Raw genomic sequence first — 18,504 nt, forward strand, 5'->3', positions numbered from 1 at the left:
CCTCAAATCCCCTTTAAACTTGCTGCCTTTCTCCTTAAAATTATGGATATTGACCATTTAATTAAGGAACCAGCTGGTTCCTATCTACCCTGTCCATGCCCCTCAAGATCTTATACACCTCAATCAGGTCCCCTCTCAGCTTTCCGTATTCTGAAGAACCCAAGTTTATTCAGCCTCACTTCAGCTCTCAACTGCCCCATCCCAGGCAACATCCTGGTAAATTTCCTCTGCACCACCTCCAGTGCAATTACATTCTTCCTATGGTCGGTGTCTAGAATTGCACACAGTACAGCTGTGGCCTAACCAAAGGTTTGTACAGCTCCAACACAACTTCTGTGTTGTTGTAATCCATACCATGACTGATAAAGGCACGTGTCCCATATGTCGTCTTAACTACCCTATTCACCTGTCCACCTACTCTGTTGACCTGTCCTGCTATCTTCAGGGATCTGGATCAATCTTAAGAGCCTCTGTTGCCTGACCTTCCTCGTGCCCTTCCGTTCATTGAGTGTTCCTTGTCATGTTACTTCTTCTAAAGAGCATCACCTGATACTAAGCAGGATCAAATTCCATCTGCTATTAATCTGCCCATCTGGTCAATCTGTCTACGTGCTTCGTAACCTAAGATCTTCTTCCTCACCCAGCCAATCTTTGTGTCATTTGTAAACTTAGCTAAGATCTCCCCCCATATTTTCTTCTATATTGCTTATCATTCAGGGAAGGAAATCTGTCATACTTTCTTGGTTTGGCATACATGTGACTGCAGATCTGTTGCAATGTGGATCATTCTTAACTGGCCTTAAAAACGGCTTAGCAAGCCACTAGGTTGAGGCAGTGAGGCGTTGGCAACAAGTCTTGACTTTGCCTGTGATACTCATATCCCATTCTGGAATAAAAACATTTTAGTTAGTTATCAATTTGAATATGCTAGTTATTTTGTCATGGAGTGTATATGTATGTTACAGTATTTGAAAATTATATATTTTATGGGCAAGAGATGTTTGAATGAACTTTGAATTTTTTAACATTGATTCTTTCAGGCACCAGCATAACACTTCAAGTTCAAATTTTCAGGAATGCTGCAATGACTATGATGATGGTTGGAACTATTTTTATCCATTGTTTCTCTTTCTTTAGGCAGCTCAAGCCGTTTTAATATGCCTGTTCCAACTCAACACTCCAGAGTTCAGCATGCTGCTTGGAGCTCTACCAAAAACATTCCAGGATGGAGCCACCAAACTTCTTCAAACACATCTTCGTAGTTTAGCCAGCACAACCCAGGTATTTTATATGATAATAATTACAATAACTACAATAATTGTTACAATATTTGTGAGTTACCAAGCAGTGAACACAAAAGGATCTGGTGGACAGCTGTGAACTGCAAGAACAAAACTTGAATAAGCTTAGCTTGGGTTATTATTGTTTCCGGCAATTTAGCACACTTCTTTCCAACATAGCAGGTGATTTGTTAAACATTGTTTTAATTAACACAGGAACAAAAACAAAGTTGGTGGAAATGCTCACCAGGTCTGGCAGCATCTGTGGAGGAGAAAAAAGAGTTACTGTTTCAGGTCCGGTGACCCTCAGAACTGTCTTAATTAAAACAGGCCAACTTTGTAATTCACCAGTCTCATTTGAGATGACTAATTTGACACAAACCAATTTAAATTACTACGTAAAAGCAAAGTACCACTGATGCCGGAGATCTGAAATCAAAACAGAAAGTGCTGGAGAAATTCAGCAGGTCTTCAACATCTGTGGAGAGAGAAATAGTCGTTCAAGTCCAGTATGACATTTCTTCAGGAAGTTGCAGGAAATATATTTACTCTGTAGTATTTTATAACAAAAGCTGACTTGTGCTTCAGTTATATCTTGAGTTATTCCAGTATCCTGTCAAACATTTTCCCTTGAACAACTTTATTTTATTGAATTGATTTTCATTTGCTTCCTGCAAATTACTGAGATCAAAATAACAATCTTTCAAAATTAAGATAATCACTCCTTGAGACAAAATTCTTGCTTGACTGGATTTGAGCATCTCCTCACTTCAACTTTGAAGGCAAAACGAGAGGGAAGACAAGTATAATAACTTCACTTCTGTTACATAATGCATTTCTTTCTGTTAGAGTAAATCTTAGAAGAGTTTCTGCCTTGGTTATTCATTATATTAAATGGGCATTGTTCCATATTTTGAATATTACAAAACTTTAATCAATCTCTGATGGAACCCCATCTTGTTGTTTCAAAACTCAGAAATATAGTAAACAGTGAGGACAATAGTAACAGACTGCAGGAGAACATGGACATAGACTGGTGAGTTGGGAAGATACATGGCCGATGAATTTTAATATAAAATTGTGAGGTGATTGATTTTATAAAAAGGAATGAAGAAAGATGATCAAAGCTAAAATGGTACGATTTTAATGGGAATGTGGGAACTAACTTCTTGAAAGTGGACATGAATAACTTCTTGAAGGTGTCAAGACAAGATGAAAGGGGTTTCGAAACAAACAAAACCTTATGTTTTTATTTAATTCTTCAGTTCATAAGTTAAAGAAAGGATGTTGAATCTTGATAAAATAATGCGAGGTCCCAGCGTGGAGTATTGTGACCAGCCTGGACACTACAGTTTAGGAAGGATATCAAGGTTTTTCTTTTGGGTAGGGGCATTGTCTGACAGAAGTGTTCAAAATTGTGAAGGGCTTTAAGAGAATAAATAAGGAGAACATATTCCAGCGGAATGCAGTTGGCTGCCAGAAGACAGGAGGTTAAGTTAGTCGTCAAAGGACCAGAGGATTTATGAGGGCTGGGAATTCCATGGCAGGTTCCATTGCATCTCATGACCTTCCAAAGCCTGTCCACCATTTACAAGATATCAGTCAGGGGTGTGATAGATTACCCTCCACTTCCCTAAATAATTACAACTCTATAAACTTTCAAGAAGCTCACCCCTATCAAATGCAAAGCAGCCTGCATGATTGTCACGCTGTAGAGTTCCTCAATGTTAATTTTTCCACCTCAGGTACATAGTGGTGGCAGTGTGTGCCATAAGCACTGCAACAGTGTGTCAAGCTTCCTTTCACCAGCACCTGCCAAGTCCACAATCTATACCATTTACAAGAACAGGTTGGCATGCACTTGGGAAGACCGCCACCCGCAAGTACTTCTCAGACTATATATCGTCTTGACTTGGAACTATATTGCCATTCTGTCATTGGATTCAAATCTTATAAATTCCCTTCTTTCAATCACTTTCTTTGTATGAATACTATGTAAGCTGCAACAGTTCAAGAAGGCAGGTTACCGTGTCTTCTTAAAGGCACTTTGGCACGAGCAGCAAATGTTTGCCTTGGCAATGATGCACACTCACATGAACTGAAAACAGGTTGCAGCAAAATTTCAGGTTTACCCCTCCCTTTTTTGAACAAAAATGTGATAAATGGGAACAATTTGAACCTTAAGATGCATCCCATCCTTGACTTAAGGGTAGCTCCTCTTCATCTGTTTTTACTGTATTCCGTTTCTCCTTTCTTCATTGTGAAGTTGACAGTATCCTTTTTGTGATAATATATGCAAAGTGGTTCTTCAGTACTTCAGCTACGCCGTCTGTCTCCACAAGAAGAGTTTTTTCCTTTCCTCCTAAATTGGCCACACCCATCCTTTAACACCCCTTTTGTTGTTATACATTTATAAAAGGCTTCTAGATGTATAGTGTGTCTGTACTAACCCTTTTCTAGTCCAACTCCTGCCCTTTCAAGTGAGAAAGTGTAGGTGAAGCCTGTAGTGTCAGCTTACTGAATAGTAATGCAGGCTGTTGTGGACTCTGGATAACATTTGCTCATTTTTCATATGTTCTGCATAGCTCTGGAACCTTCTGTCTATTCAGATAATTTTCTAAACATTTTTTAAAAGCCATGATTTGAATCAGGCTTCATTACACACTCAGGCATTGCAATTTAGATTGTGATTACTTGCTGCCTAAAAAGGATTTTTCATCATTACCTTTGTTTCTTTAGCCATCATCTTAAATCTGTCCCTATGGTTTTCAATCCTTCTGCAATCACTTGGGCCCCAGTAATCCTAGACTACATTTTAGGCTTGGGCTAATAAGAGGCAAGTGACATTCATGCAATGCAAATGCCAGGCAAAGACCATCTCCAATATAACAGAATCTGACCAACACCTGTTCATCACTGAATCCTGAGGTAATCTTTGACCGGAAATCTAATTGGATTTGTGACATATACTATGCCAACAAAAGCAAATCAGGTACCCAGCAACAATGGGCTCACCTCCTCACACTCCAGAATCCTCCAAAGAGTGTGATCGAATACTGTCTGTTTGTCTGAATGAGTACACTGCAAACATGCTTGAAGTTTAACACATTGCAGTACAACACAGCCTGATGGATCATCACTTCATTCAAAAACTTAAGCAGTTAATTATTTATCTAACAATGCATCATAACTGCAGTGTGTTCTATCTACAAGATCTACCACGTCAACTTTTTCAGCAGTACCTTCAAGTTTCCGTTCAGGTTACATTCCATACTAACTGTATCACTAGCAGCTCTGTCACTAAGAATTCCTTCACTCACAGTGAAGTTTTTTTTCAGCATACAGTTTGCAGTGGTTTGAAAAGCAGCTGTCTACCTCCTCCTCAAGCGCAGCTAGGACTTGACAATAAAATTTGATCTCACTAATGATGCCCATATCCTGTAAATAAATAATGTGACTACCAAGAATATTATATGCATATTTTGTTTGAACCTTTGTTACCGACTACTGTCATCCCATGTGGCTACTTGTATCTGCAGCTCAGTTCCTTCATCACCATGCTCCCAGCCCTCTTGATCTGCAGCCTATCCAACTTTTCAGGTTCCTCCTTTCCCCCAAACTGAAACTCTCCTGCTGCATCATGTCTTACTGAAATGTTACTCGTACGGTTGGAGTTATGGAAGAAAGGCATGAAGGTCTCACCAAAACTGAGTTGGTTGAAGGGTAGCCTGAAAGATATCTTCATTATTAGCAAGGGTTTGGTAGTTACACTGGTTGGTGAAACAATAACAAGTGGACAGCACCTAAGATAAATCACAGAAAAATGTCTTTGTGCGGAATGAGTTGATGAAGCTGTAAGTATTTTTGAATGGAAATTAGAAAGATTCATGAAGAAGAGGAATATTGAAAGAAACATGAGTTTTATCAGATGACGTTATCCATAAAATAGAAGGGCTGAAAGCCCTCTTTCTGTGCTGCAAGGTTTGACAGGATGAATCTCACATCCTCATTCTATACTTATGAGCTCTTGTCGGTTAATTTTAGTTCTAACCTAAAAGAAAATGTTTTCTTGCGAAAACTTCATAATGTTATATGGGAAAGCAGGATAGTTGCATTGATAGTTGTAACACTGTCAATTAATAATACTGAAACAGAATAAGCTATAACTTCGACAAGGAATAATCAAGAATGGTCAGTGTGAATTTGAATTTGTTAAAGGACGACAGTGTTTGACCAACTTGATCAAACTTTTTGAGCAAGTAACAATGAGTTTTGATGAGGGCACTGCAGTTGATGTGGTCCACATGAGCTTTGCAATGCTTTGAACAAGATCCCACATGACAGACTGGTTTTTTTTAAAAAAAACACGAGATCCGGGGAATACAAAATTGGCTCGGCGGTATCAGGGTTGGGAGCAAGCCATTCAGCCCATTGAGTCCGCACTGATTCTCCAAGGACCATACCACCCAGACCTGGTCCCCTGCAGCCTTATGATCTGTAATCCTGCTTTTTCCATGACTAATCCACCTAACTTACATATCTTTGGACTGAGAGAGGAAACTTGAGTACCTAGAGCAAATCCACACATTCACAAGGAGAATGTGGAAACTTCACATAAACAGTCGTCCGAGGGTGGAATTGAACCTAGATCCCTAACCACTGAGCCACAGTGCTGCCCTTTACTGGAAAACAAAGGGTAATTTTTAATACATAAATGTGTAGAGTATTGTAATGACAGATGCCCAACTGCAGGCACAAGTAGCCACATGTTTTTGCATCAAGAAGACTTTTCCTTAGATCCCTTGCTTTTGTGATGTATATAAATGATTTGGAATATGTGTAGGGAGACATGATCAAGAAATTTGCAGATGACACATTAATTGGAAACATGCCTCATAATGAGGAGGATAGGTGTGGATTGCAAGACAATACACATGGATGGTGAGGTGGGCTGAAAACGTCAAATGGAATTCAAACTGGAGAAGTATTAGTTGATACATATGGGAGATGTCTGGATCTGCATCTCAAATCCATAACCTACAGGCCCACAAACCACATGCTAAAATGTTGAATTGTTATTGTTAATTTGTTATTTCAGCCAGCTCAGACCCCCCACAATGGGCCAAGTAGCCTCCTTCTGTGCTGTAAAATTCCTGTGGCCTGTACAGGCATTTAAAGTGAATCCAATTGTAACCCAATGAGCTTTAATAAAAATAATTTTTCAAGATGTATAGCATTTATATGAAATAACATCATTTTTACTGGTAATGTTGCTTTAGATAAAAATGTTGGGAAATTGCTTTACTAAATTTTCATGGCATTTAACATTTCTTTTAACTAAGCAGGGGTCTGGAAGCAGTTCTATAACACGAAGCACACCACGTTCACCTGCAGGTTGGACCAGTCCCCTCACTTCACCAACGAACACAACTCAGAATACTGTACCACCAAGGTAATGTAAATTTAAGAGTAGATACCATTAACTTTTGATGATGAAACTAGTATTCTGCACTCAGATATCACTGAAGTGTGTTTGCTGCTCCAGAAATAAATTCTCACTAAATATTCATGTTGGTAGACGAACAGGATGCTAGAAGAACACAGCAGGGCAAGCAGAGTCTGGAGGAAAGAAGCAATCAACGTTGCGGGTATTCCGAGATGTTGACTACTCCTTTCCTCCAGATGCTGCCTGGCCTGCTGTGATCTTCCAGCCTCCTGTTTGTCTACCTTGGATTCCAGCATCTGTAGATTTTTTTACCTCTATTCATGTTGGTAGATTGAATTAGATTTAGTTGATTGATTATATATAATAACAAATTTTTGAAAATGGTGCACAGAAATTATGCACTTCAGAAACTGCACAAATACATCAAAGTCAAATTTTGCTTTATAATATTTCTGTGAAATGATTTGGGACATTTTATTACATTAAAAGCATCGAATAGAGTGCTAGTTATTGCTCTTCAAGATCTTAACCGGGAGTTTAGAAGACATGAACCACTGTCATTAGAAAACTCAATGAACTGAACTGAATTTAAATACTGGCAAAAACCCATAGTTCAAGTAGGATGTTTCACATATTTGAAGCTTTCAAGTCAAGAATTTTATCCCTCGTACAATTGTGGCGCAGGCATGTGTGGAATTTCATATTTGACTATAACAATACAAAGGAGACATATAACAGCTTTTCATTTTATCTTTATCCTATTCTTTAAGACCTTTGACATCTGAGGGACACAGGATTTGTTAGTCCCTTTTTCTTTAAGACAACATATCTGTTTCAGTCTCTCACCATCTCATGCTTGAATGCCTAGTAGAATGGTCTGGTATAGATGACTTTCAAGTAGCTGCTTCCAGCCCACTTTAACTAAATCATATCTCAAGTGAGTAAATTTAACTTTCCCCAATCAAGGGCCTTGGTTTTGGCCTATCTTTGCCCTTTTATATAGATCTAATGGAATTACAATCACAGGTAGGTACAAACACATCTACCAAAATTCACCTGCTACACTACCTTCTGAGGCAGAAAGTTCCAAGGTTGAAAACCCTCAGCGAAAAACATTTTCCTCAATCATTTCTAACAATGGTCGGAAAGCTTCTATTTTCATTTATTGACACAAGCTTTTGATTTCTGCATTTTCATTTGATTTCAAACTTCATAATGACTGCCATGAAGAAATTTGAACTTCTTCTCTGATTATTGGTCCAGACCTCTATTATTGGTCAAATAACATAATCACTGTATAGCCATCGTCTTAAAAAAATGTCCAATCACCAGCTTTCCTTGTTGAATGAAACTATGCTTCTGCCAAGGTGGTAAGTGATTAATTTTTAACTTAGAAAAATAATGAGAAAGAACTTGAAATTATATAATGTCTGTCGTGGTCTCAGGAAGCCCCATAAAGAATGGCTGGCTGGTTGCAGCAGTGAGGTGGGATGAGAATTATAATTTGAAATTATACTCTAGCCATGAACTAAATTTGCCATGAAAGCCGTAAAGTTGGGAGCAATGTATTAGCATGATTGGAGCTTTGGTTTATGGAGAGGAACCAAAGAGTTAGGCTCAAAGGATCACATGGTCTACCCTTGCTCCCGTTTCCCTATGTTTCTTAGCATTGATTATCCTATTTAACCATGCATTTAAAGAACCTCATTCCTTCAACTATTTGAAAAAATACCTTCAGTATTCTCTCCAAGGCCTTCAGATCCTTCCCAAAGCACAATGTTTATGTTTAGATACAATGTTCTTTCTGTCCAATCAATAAAAAAAACTCCACAATAAAATTTTGACTCTTCGTACTTTTTGTTCTGTGAACAGTGCTTTTAACTATGACGCAGAGAACATGAATTCAGAAGAAATATACTGCTCTCTTCGAGGAATGACTGAAGCAATCCAGAACTTCAGTCTCCTTAGTCAAGAAGAAATGAATGAACCTTTGCGACGAGATTCTAAAAAAGATGATGATGGAGAACTGGTGAGTATTTTAACTTTTTCTCTTTAAAGCTATTTCATCTTATCTAATGTCAGCTTGGGAGCGTATTTTCTTGGACCAGTCAAAAATATGTAGTACTCCCACTTTGGTTTCTCACGCATGCTGTCCCCCTTCAAATGGCTGGAAGTTGTAATGAATAATTAAAGTATAAGGTCAAATCCCAGCTCTTGTATTGAGTTAGTTGAGCTGAACCTGTATCTGAGGTGCTACTGATAGCATCAGTACTCCTGATAAAGAGTGGGAAAATCATCTGGGATTCTCCTGCAAACTAACTTGTATCAAACGTCAGAATATATGGACTTTAGGTGAAGCTAGCATAATGCTTCACTGTAATGCCTTCCACAAAGAAATAGCCTCACTTGAATTTTCAGTGCATAAGTATCTTTTTTAACCAAATGAGTTCCAAATATTTACATGATGTAAATGTTATGGAAATGCTTTCCAGTACTTGTATGGTTCTGATGTAAATGCCATTTACGGAATAGTAGTGATGAATATTCCTTGTGAAATTAATTTGTCTTCTGTGCAGTTGGAGTTTAAATTGTTTTGCAGTTTATCAAGATTAACTAATTAATTAATTGAGACATATAAAATAAAACAATCAGAGGGTTAGATAGGGTGGATAGGGAGAGCCTTTTTCCTAGGGTGGTGACGGCGAGCACGAGGGGGCATAGCTTTAAATTGAGGGGTGAAAGATATAGGACAGATGTCAGAGGTAGTTTCTTTACTCAGAGAGTAGTAAGGGAATGGAACACTTTGCCTGTAACGGTAGTAGATTCGCCATCTTTAAGTACATTTAAGTCATCATTGGACAAGCATATGGACGTACATGGAATAGTGTAGGTTAGATGGGCTTCAGATCGGTATGACAGGTCGGCACAACATCGAGGGCCGAAGGGCCTGTACTGTGCTGTAATGTTCTATGTTCTATGTTATGTAACGTGCATTTCATATACTGAAGCCCTAATTAGTATCTTTGAATAAAATTAATCTTCCATTACAACATTTACAAGGGCAATGTCACAACCATTAGCAAATTGAACAATGACTAAATTTCGCAGCATGTTTCAAAGCTATTTAAACTACTGTATGGGAATTAAACAAGACATACATTGTGTATCTTGGAGAACCAGATGACTTGTTATCTTGTGGTGCATTCCTGAAATGGAGCAGCAAATTCAAAAAGTTAGTTTGTAAATAGTTTGAGCTTGAGAGAATATTTTTGACTACATGAATATAATTTTTAAACATATGTCTATAATTTGGCTTATACAAGAATTATTTTACATGTACCTTGAATTTGGTAGTTTTAATGTGAGAGTACATAGCATGATGTGAAGATAAGTGGTCTTAATAAGACAGTGGTTGGCTACCCTTGGTAACTCATGGCAACGTCTTCAAGACAAATTTCCTTCAAATAAACCAGCTCATGTACAACTGCACAGCCAGCTAGATTTAGCCCATGGGCCTGGGAAATTTGAAATAGTCATAATAGTTCATGAATATCTAGATGACCTTGAGCAGCATCTGAATGGAGACCATATAATGCCAACATATTTAAATGAGTATAATGTTGAGCATTTTGAAAGGCTTTCATGTATTCCAGCAATGCAATCATAAATCAAGTAAATTGATGCCAGTATTGCGGATATCTTGTTTTCCTTAATTTAGTAAGGAATTATAATCTGTATGTTCTTCTCTCCTGCCAGTTATTTTATGTATACTGTTTCAAATAGCTTCCTTGTGACCGTCAAACAATTACATTTTGACAGAGCGGTTCTCCAGTTTAAATACTAAAACAGGTATCAGTGGAGTAGAAAGAGGGAAGTTATTTCCTCTAATGGAGAATCCAACACAAGGGAACATAGTGTTTAAATTTTAGCTCGACTATTCAAGAGTGAAATCTGGTAACACCTTTTTGCATAAATAATGATGAATACCCAACAACTAAAGGTGCGGATTTTGAGCTATTTAACATTTTATAGACTGAGATCAACAGATTATTTTAGAGATAATAGGAGTTGCAGATGCTGGAGAATCCGAGATAAAAAGGTGTAGAGCTGGATGAACACAGCAGGCCAAACAACATCTTACGAGCAGGAAAGCTGATGTTTCAGGCCTAGATCCTTCAGAAGGGTTTAGGCCTGAAATGTCAGCTTTCCTGCTCCTAAGATGCTGCTTGGTCTGCTGTGTTCATCCAGCTCTACACCTTGTTATCTCAACACATTATTTTATTATTTTAGGGTTACAAGATCTGCAGCACAACCAAGTTAATGAGACCTGAAGTACAAATCAGCCATAATGTAATTGCACGGATTCGAAGAGCTGAATGACCTGTTCCTGTCCCTATGGTTTATTGATGGAGAACCTGCATGGTTTGCAGTCTCAGTTTTTGAGACTTAATGCATGATTCAAGAACATGAATCTCATTCCTTTGTAATTTGCACTGGTGTCAAATTGCTGTCTTGTTATAGAGTTTCACAACACAGAGACAGGCCCTTCAGTCAATTGTGTCCGCATCAGTCACCAAGTATCTATTTATTTTACTCCCACTTTCCAGCATTTTGCTGGTTCTTTGTAAATACTTTCTAATCAGCCTGTTTAGAGATATTATGCAACTCTTGATCAGGTGGGACTTGAACCTGGTTCACCTAGTCCAGAGGCAGAGTTATGGACAATGCACCTGTCAGGCCAGGACCTTGTATGTTGAGGCACTTCAAGTGATTACTAAATGTTATTTAATGTTGTGATGATTCTCACAACTATCATTGTTTCAAACATTGAGTTTCAGATACCCAGCAATCTCTGAATGAAAATTTTTCCTCAAATTCCCTCTGAACCACCTGGCCTTCACTTTAAATTGATGGCTGCTGGTTATTGATCCTTCTGCTGAGGGGAAATGGTTCTTCCAATCCATCCTATCTGTGCCCATCATCATTTTGTACACAACTTTGTTCAATTATACAAGTGCATAAATCATAACGGGTGATTGGAAATCAGCTAAACTCAGAAAATTAAGTTATTTACTTCTCAGAATATACAACAGGTTCTATTCCCAACACTGAATGTTGGCTACATTCATAAACTTATATTTCAAGCTATGTATTCTCCCCTCAGAAGATGCATGCATGTTTAGAAATAAATTTCTGTATCCCAACATCATTGAAAATTACCAAAATACAGATGCTTTCTACTATATCTCTGAATATGTCAAATTGACTATAATAACACTGTGTTCTGAGACCAACGAGGAATGTCTAGAACAATATGTTGTGGAACCAACTTGGGAAAGAAGGAGGCATTTGTCTGATATAGACAACTGGGATCAAGTAAGTCTCTTGAAGAGTACGGGGAGCAGGGGCATTCTTAAGAGGGAAATGAGAAAGTCAAAAATGGAATATGACATAGTCTCAGCTTATAAGGTTAAGGAGGATCCAACGAGATTCTGCATGTACATTAAGGGCAAAAGAGCAATTAGGGACAGAATAAGGCTCTTTGAAGATCAACGAGGTTGTCTATGTATGGAATCACAGGAGATGGGAAAGATACTAAGCATATTTCTCTTCACTGTTTTCTGTGGAGAAAGACATGGAAGTTAGGGAACTTGGGGAATAAATAATGGTGTCTTGAAAACAGTCTATGTTACAGAAGAGGAGATGCTGGAGGTCTTAAAATAGCATGAAGTAGATAAATCTCTGGGACCAAATCAACTGTATCCTAGGACATTGTCGAGCCCCTAGCAGACATACTTGTATCATTTACAGCCACAGATGAGGTGCTAGAAGGGTGACTAATGTGCCTGGGAATTACAGACTGGTGAGTCTGACATCAGTGGTAGGTAGTAGGAGCTGCAGATGCTGGAGAATGCTGGATAAATAGAAAGCGGGACATAACACCAGCGCTTCGTCGGAGGCTCACTGATGTTACCTAGAATGGTGACAAAACGTCTGAAAACTAACCTTCCAGCTCAGCGAGCAAACTCACATCCAGAACCTCAACCTGAGCTACAAATCTTCTCAAAACTCGCTATGCTGGAGAATCTGAGATAACAAGGTGTAGAGCTAAATGAACACAGCAGGTCAAGCAGCATCAGAGGAGTAGGAAGGCTGACGTTTCAGGCCTAGACCCTTATTCAGAAATGGCCCCATTTCTGAAGAAGGGTCTAGGCCCAAAACATCAGCCTTCCTGCTCCTCTGATGCTGCTTGGCCTGCTGTGTTCATCCAGCTCTACACCTTGTTATTATCAGTGGTTGTTAAGTTATTGGAGGGGATTCTGAGAGACAGGATTTATATGTATTTGGAGAGGCAGGGAATGATTAGGAATATTCAACATAGCTTTGTGCATGAGTAAGCATGTCTCAAACCTGATAAAGGTTTTTCAGGATAATAAAATGTGAGGCTGGATGAACACAGCAGGCCTAGCAGCATCTCAGGAGCACAAAAGCTGACGTTTCGGGCCTAGACCCTTCTTCAAAAGATAGATGATGGTCGACGTCTATGTGGACTTTAGTAAGGCTTTTGACAAGGTTCTGCATTGGTGACTGGTTAGTAAAGTTAGAACAGATGGGATTCAGGTTGAGCTTGCTAATTGGATACAAATTAGCTTGATGGTAGGAGACAGATGGTAGAGTGTTGTTGTACCAGATTGGAGGCCTGTGATCAGTGGTATTCCGTAGGGATCTCTGCTGGCTCCACTGTTATTTGCCATTTATATAAACAATTTGGATGAGAAGTTCGAAAGCATGATTAGTTATTTTGCGGATGACACTGAAATTGGTAGTACAGTCAACAATGAGGAAGATTATCTAAAATTATAGAGCGATCTTGATCAGTTGAGCTAATGGGCTGAGGAGTGGCAGATGGAGATAAATTTAGATAAATGCGAGGTATTGCATTTTGATAAGACCAACAAGATCAGGACTTACACAGTTAATGGTAGGGCCCTAGGGAAAGTTGTAGAACAGAGAGACCGAGGGGTTCAGGTACGTAGTTATTGAAAGATGCAACACGAGTAGATACGGTGGTAAAGGGGGCGTTTGGCACACTTGCCTTCATTACGGAAACCATTGAGTACAGGAGTTGAAACATCATGTTGTAGTTATAGAGGATGTTGATCAGGCCACTTTTGGACTACTGTGTACAGTTCTGGTTGCCCTGCTATAGGAAGGATACTATTAAATTGGAGATGGTACAGAAAAGATTTACAAGAATGTTACCAGGACTGGAGGGTTTGACATATAAGATGCTGGATCAACTGGGACTTTTTCCACTGGAATGTAGGAAGTTGGGTGTGACCACATAGAGGTTTATAAAATTATGATGGGCATAGATAAGGTGAATAGCAAAGGTCTTTTCCCTCAGGAATTCAGAACTAGAGGACATAATTGTAAGGTGAGAGGGGAAAAATTTAAAAGGAACCTGAGGGGCAACTTTTTCACACAGAAGGTGGTTCGAATGTGGAATACAACATTTAAAAGACATTTGGACAGGTATATAAATTGGAAAGGTTTAGAGGGATATGGGCCAAATGCAAGCAAATGGGAAATGAGAAACTTGGGTTAGTGTGGACTGAAGGATCTATTTCTATGCTGTATAACTTTGTGAATCTAAAAGATATTTTACATTTTGAATTATGTATTAAGCCTGAATTAATCAGTAATCTCCAGAGTGTCTGTGGACAGTCTCTAGATCAAAAGTGATCATAACACAGTGAATTCTGTCTTAAGCTTGAAAGCAGCATACTTGTGCCAAAACAAGAATTTTAAACAGAAATAAAGTCAGTTACAAATGTATGAGTAGGAAGATGTCTGAAGCTGTTTGGGCAAATTTGTAGCAAGGAATGGTAATGCACGAATAGTTCAATGAATTATTAGAAGTGTTCAATAAAAATACATTACATTTTAAAAAAGGTGTCAGCTTTTCCATCCATGATAGATCCAGTGACAACCTCCTGTGCTGTTTTTGTTGTAATTTGATAAAAAAATCTTCATTTTTCTCAATCCAAGGGTAGTTTAGAAATATTGGTGCTGAGTTGAGTTTAACTGAAGTGCCATAAGTTAAATGAGTCGAGAAGTACCTGTTTACTAGGTTTCCGCATTTAGAGTGGACATATGAACAAGGTATCAGTGAACTGATTTTACAAATGAATGATCATTTGAAACAGATCATTCATAATAAGACATAAAGGGAGACATAGGTATGGGTGAGTAGTAGTATAGTTGTATGTTTTCTGAATTCCTTCAACTAATGATACTTATTTTTCCACTTCGTTCCTTAGGCTATTGGCGGAGTTAGCGATATTCGAGGAGGTGGTGATGCCACTGACTCAGGACGAACTGCTCTGGACAATAAAACATTACTGGTGAACACCACACCCCAACGTAGTAGCTCACGATCACGTGATTATAATCCTTATAATTATTCTGATGGCACTGCTGTCAATAAGTCTGCCTTAAAGGAAGCCATGTTTGACGATGATGCTGAACAATTTCCTGATGGTAAGTAGCAAACTAATTTCATGATTCATTACCTTAATTTTGCAGTGGTACATTGTTGCAACTTCTGTTTGTATTGAACCTTAAAACGTAAAAGGTCATTTAATATTGGTAACTAATGAATATAATGGAGAAGTGCTGTAAAATTGAAAGCAAATGGTATTCACCTGGACAAATTAACAATAGAAATAATAAATTGCTCTTACAAAATAAATTGAATTATTTATTATTACTGTGTTTTTTTGCCAAAGCTCTATATGGTGACTCAGATTTATGATTTTGGTGATGAGTAAACCTGATACATTGGTGTTGGATATTTAAAACATCATGGTAGCTGGCATCATAATTTGTCCTTCACAGAGCTGCAAGTACAAATTAATCCACCATTTAACACTCCTGCCATCCTGCCATATACCACATTTCTATAAACTCAAGCCCTCCAGCTGAATTCTTGTTTTTTTGTTCTTTTCATAATATCCACAGTGTAATACTTCCCTTTCACAGAAACAGATTTCACAAATTTAGCTTGAATCCGATTGTAGTTTTACCGTTAGAAGAAACAAAATGGAGTCGACTTTCACCCGTCTGAATGAGGGCCATCTGTTTATGCTACATATTCATGTACCTTTTGAAATCTCTATTCAGGTGGTCTGTCAGATCAGACCCCAAGTCTTTGTAAAACTATTTCTTCATTCTGAAGATGTTTTCACAGCAAAGGCATTGTTCAGGCCATGCAATTGTGGGGGACTCTGAGCGCATTGAAGACACAAATGGATGCAATCCCTGTAGGTGGAAGGAATTATTAGTCAATCCGAGCAGGTTGAACTCTCGCTTTAACATTCTCTATTTCTGCACAACTGGTCTGTAACAATCTACTTCATCATCGATGACAATTTGCAGCCAGACATGTATTGATGTGGCCACCTTGGGCTAGAAAGTTGCTGCACCTATTCTGAATCCTATAGAGGAGTAAGAATTCTGAACAAGCACAATTACAACGCTTTTGCAATGCTTTTACAATGCTTAGCAATGCTTTTGCAAGTTATATGAGCTTGAATTAAGATGCCTATAATAATGAACTACGAATCAAACATTTGATAATAATGTTAAGCTGATCATCCTTGCCCTCGTGACCCTTGAATAACTTGTAGACTTAAAAAAAGCTAATCTAATTCAGTCTTGAATATAATCAATGGCACAATCTTGAGTGCTCTATGTGGAAGTAAATTCCAAACAATATCAACCCTCTGAAAAGAAGTTCTTTCTGATCTCTGTCTTAAGTGGGAGATCTTTTATTTTTGGACTGTGCCCCTGATTTAGATCTTCCTGCCAGGTGAAATATTCTGTCAGCATCTACCCTGCAGAAGTTTAATATTTTCTTCATAACACAGGAATCAGCTTTATGCACCTTCTATGAACTGTTTCAAATGTACATCTATCCTTCCTTAAGTGACGAGACCGAAAGTGTACATAGTAGATATGGTCCTACCTTTAGATTAGATTAGATTCCCTACAGTGTGGAAACAGGCCCTTCGGCCCAACAAGTCCACACCGCCCCTTGAGGCATCCTACCCAGACCCATCCCCCTATAACCCACACACCCCTGAACTCTACGGGCAATTTAGCATGGCCAATCCACCTGACCTGCACATCTTTGGACTGTGGGTGCTTACAGGCTCACCTTCTTTTCTACTTCATACCATACCTGCTTCTAATTCTGAAGAAGAAAGACAGGACTCAAAAATTAACTCTGTTTTCTGTACACAGATGCTGCCAGACCTGCTGAGTATCTCCAGCAATTTTTTTTTTGCTCCATTAACTACAATCATCTTCCTTTGAGGTAGGTATGACTCCAAATAGCTGTAAGTTTTTCCTTAGTTCCCATTTTCTTTCTTATTGCAGGAGTTCCTTGATGCCATTTTCATTCAAATGCTGCCTTAATAAGTCAAATGCAGTCGCTCTCACCTTAGATTGTAGCAAACAGAACAAACGATATTGACAGATTTAATTGTGATATCACACGCTGAGGTGATCTGGAAGATATGACTTTAAATAGAGAATTTAGTTTCCTTATTTTCACAGGAAGAATTGTAAATACCAGCGAGAGAATTCATGCAAAGCAACGAAGTAATCTTCAAAGAAATACAGCTGAGGCAGTGAGCATGAATAACGCAATGAATGATCACGAATGAATGTGTCCAACCTAAGCAACAAGTTGAAGTAAAATGTCTACACACTTCATCACAGATTTACTTTCAGAATGAGAATAAAAATCTGCTAACGCTTATTGGGGATCTGGTGTCATGGAGTTATAAATGATATTTAAAGTTTCCGGGCTTTTTTTTAATTACACATGGGAACTGGACATCACTGGCTGGACAGTATTTATTGCCCATCCCTAGATGCCTTGAGAAGTGGCGGTGCGCCGCCTTCTTGAACCACTGCATTCCATGTAGGTAATCCGACAATGCCTTTAGGGAGGAAATTTGAGGATTTTGACCAAGGAACAGAAAAAGAACAGTGATATATTTCCAAATGAGAATGTAAGTTGCCTGGAGGGAAACTTGTGGTTGATGGTGTTGTTATGTATCAGCTGCCTTTGTCCTTGTAAATGAAAGAGATCATGGGGTTGGTAGGTGATATATGAGCATCTCTGGTGAATTCCTGCAGTGCATCCAGTAGATAGCACACACTGCTATTGAGCAACAGTGGTACTGGGAATTGATGTTTGTGGATGTGATGCAATCAAGCAGGCTGCTCTGTCCTGGATTGTGTCAAGATTTTTGAGTTTGGTTGATCTTTCACTCTCCCAGGCAAGTGGGGAGTATTCCATCACACTTTTGACTGAGCTTTGTAGATGGTGGACATGCTTTAGGGAATCAAGGGATGACTTACAAACTGCAATATCCCAACCCTCTGACTTGCTCTTGTAGGCACCGTATTTATATGGTGAGTCCAGTTGAGTTTCTGGTCAATGTCAACCCCCATGATGTTGACAATTCAGCATTCAGTGATGGCAGTATTGTACTGGGGTAAGTGATGGCTTAGTGGTATTATCGCTGGACTGTTAATCCAGATAATTTCCTGGAGAGTGAGGTTTGAATCCCGCTACAGCAGATGAGTTCAATAAAAATCTGGAATTAAGAGTCTAATAATAACTATGAATCCATTCCTGACTGTCAGAAAAACCCATCTGGTTCACCGGTGCCCTTTAGGGAAGCAAACTGCCACTCCTAC

The 18,504-nt window shown here is 38.7% G+C and overlaps 1 protein-coding gene across 36 annotated transcripts in view; it reads left to right on the forward strand.

The window, feature by feature from the left end:
• Positions 1–18,504, forward strand: part of clasp2 (cytoplasmic linker associated protein 2) — a 380,999-nt gene that overhangs the window by 330,936 nt on the left and 31,559 nt on the right. For 20 of the 36 annotated variants that reach the window (XM_048530161.2, XM_059645804.1, XM_059645795.1 and 17 more), the window contains 4 exons: positions 1,138–1,281; positions 6,623–6,732; positions 8,599–8,755; positions 15,051–15,270. In XM_048530161.2, coding sequence (XP_048386118.1) covers positions 1,138–1,281; positions 6,623–6,732; positions 8,599–8,755; positions 15,051–15,270 — 631 coding nt within the window. The remainder of the gene's footprint in view (positions 1–1,137; positions 1,282–6,622; positions 6,733–8,598; positions 8,756–15,050; positions 15,271–18,504) is intronic. The other 16 variants (XM_048530163.2, XM_048530175.2, XM_048530168.2 and 13 more) reach the window with 1 other exon arrangement.

The sequence above is a fragment of the Stegostoma tigrinum genome, chromosome 5, assembly GCF_030684315.1.
Source record: "Stegostoma tigrinum isolate sSteTig4 chromosome 5, sSteTig4.hap1, whole genome shotgun sequence".
In the NCBI taxonomy this organism is placed as follows: domain Eukaryota; kingdom Metazoa; phylum Chordata; class Chondrichthyes; order Orectolobiformes; family Stegostomatidae; genus Stegostoma; species Stegostoma tigrinum.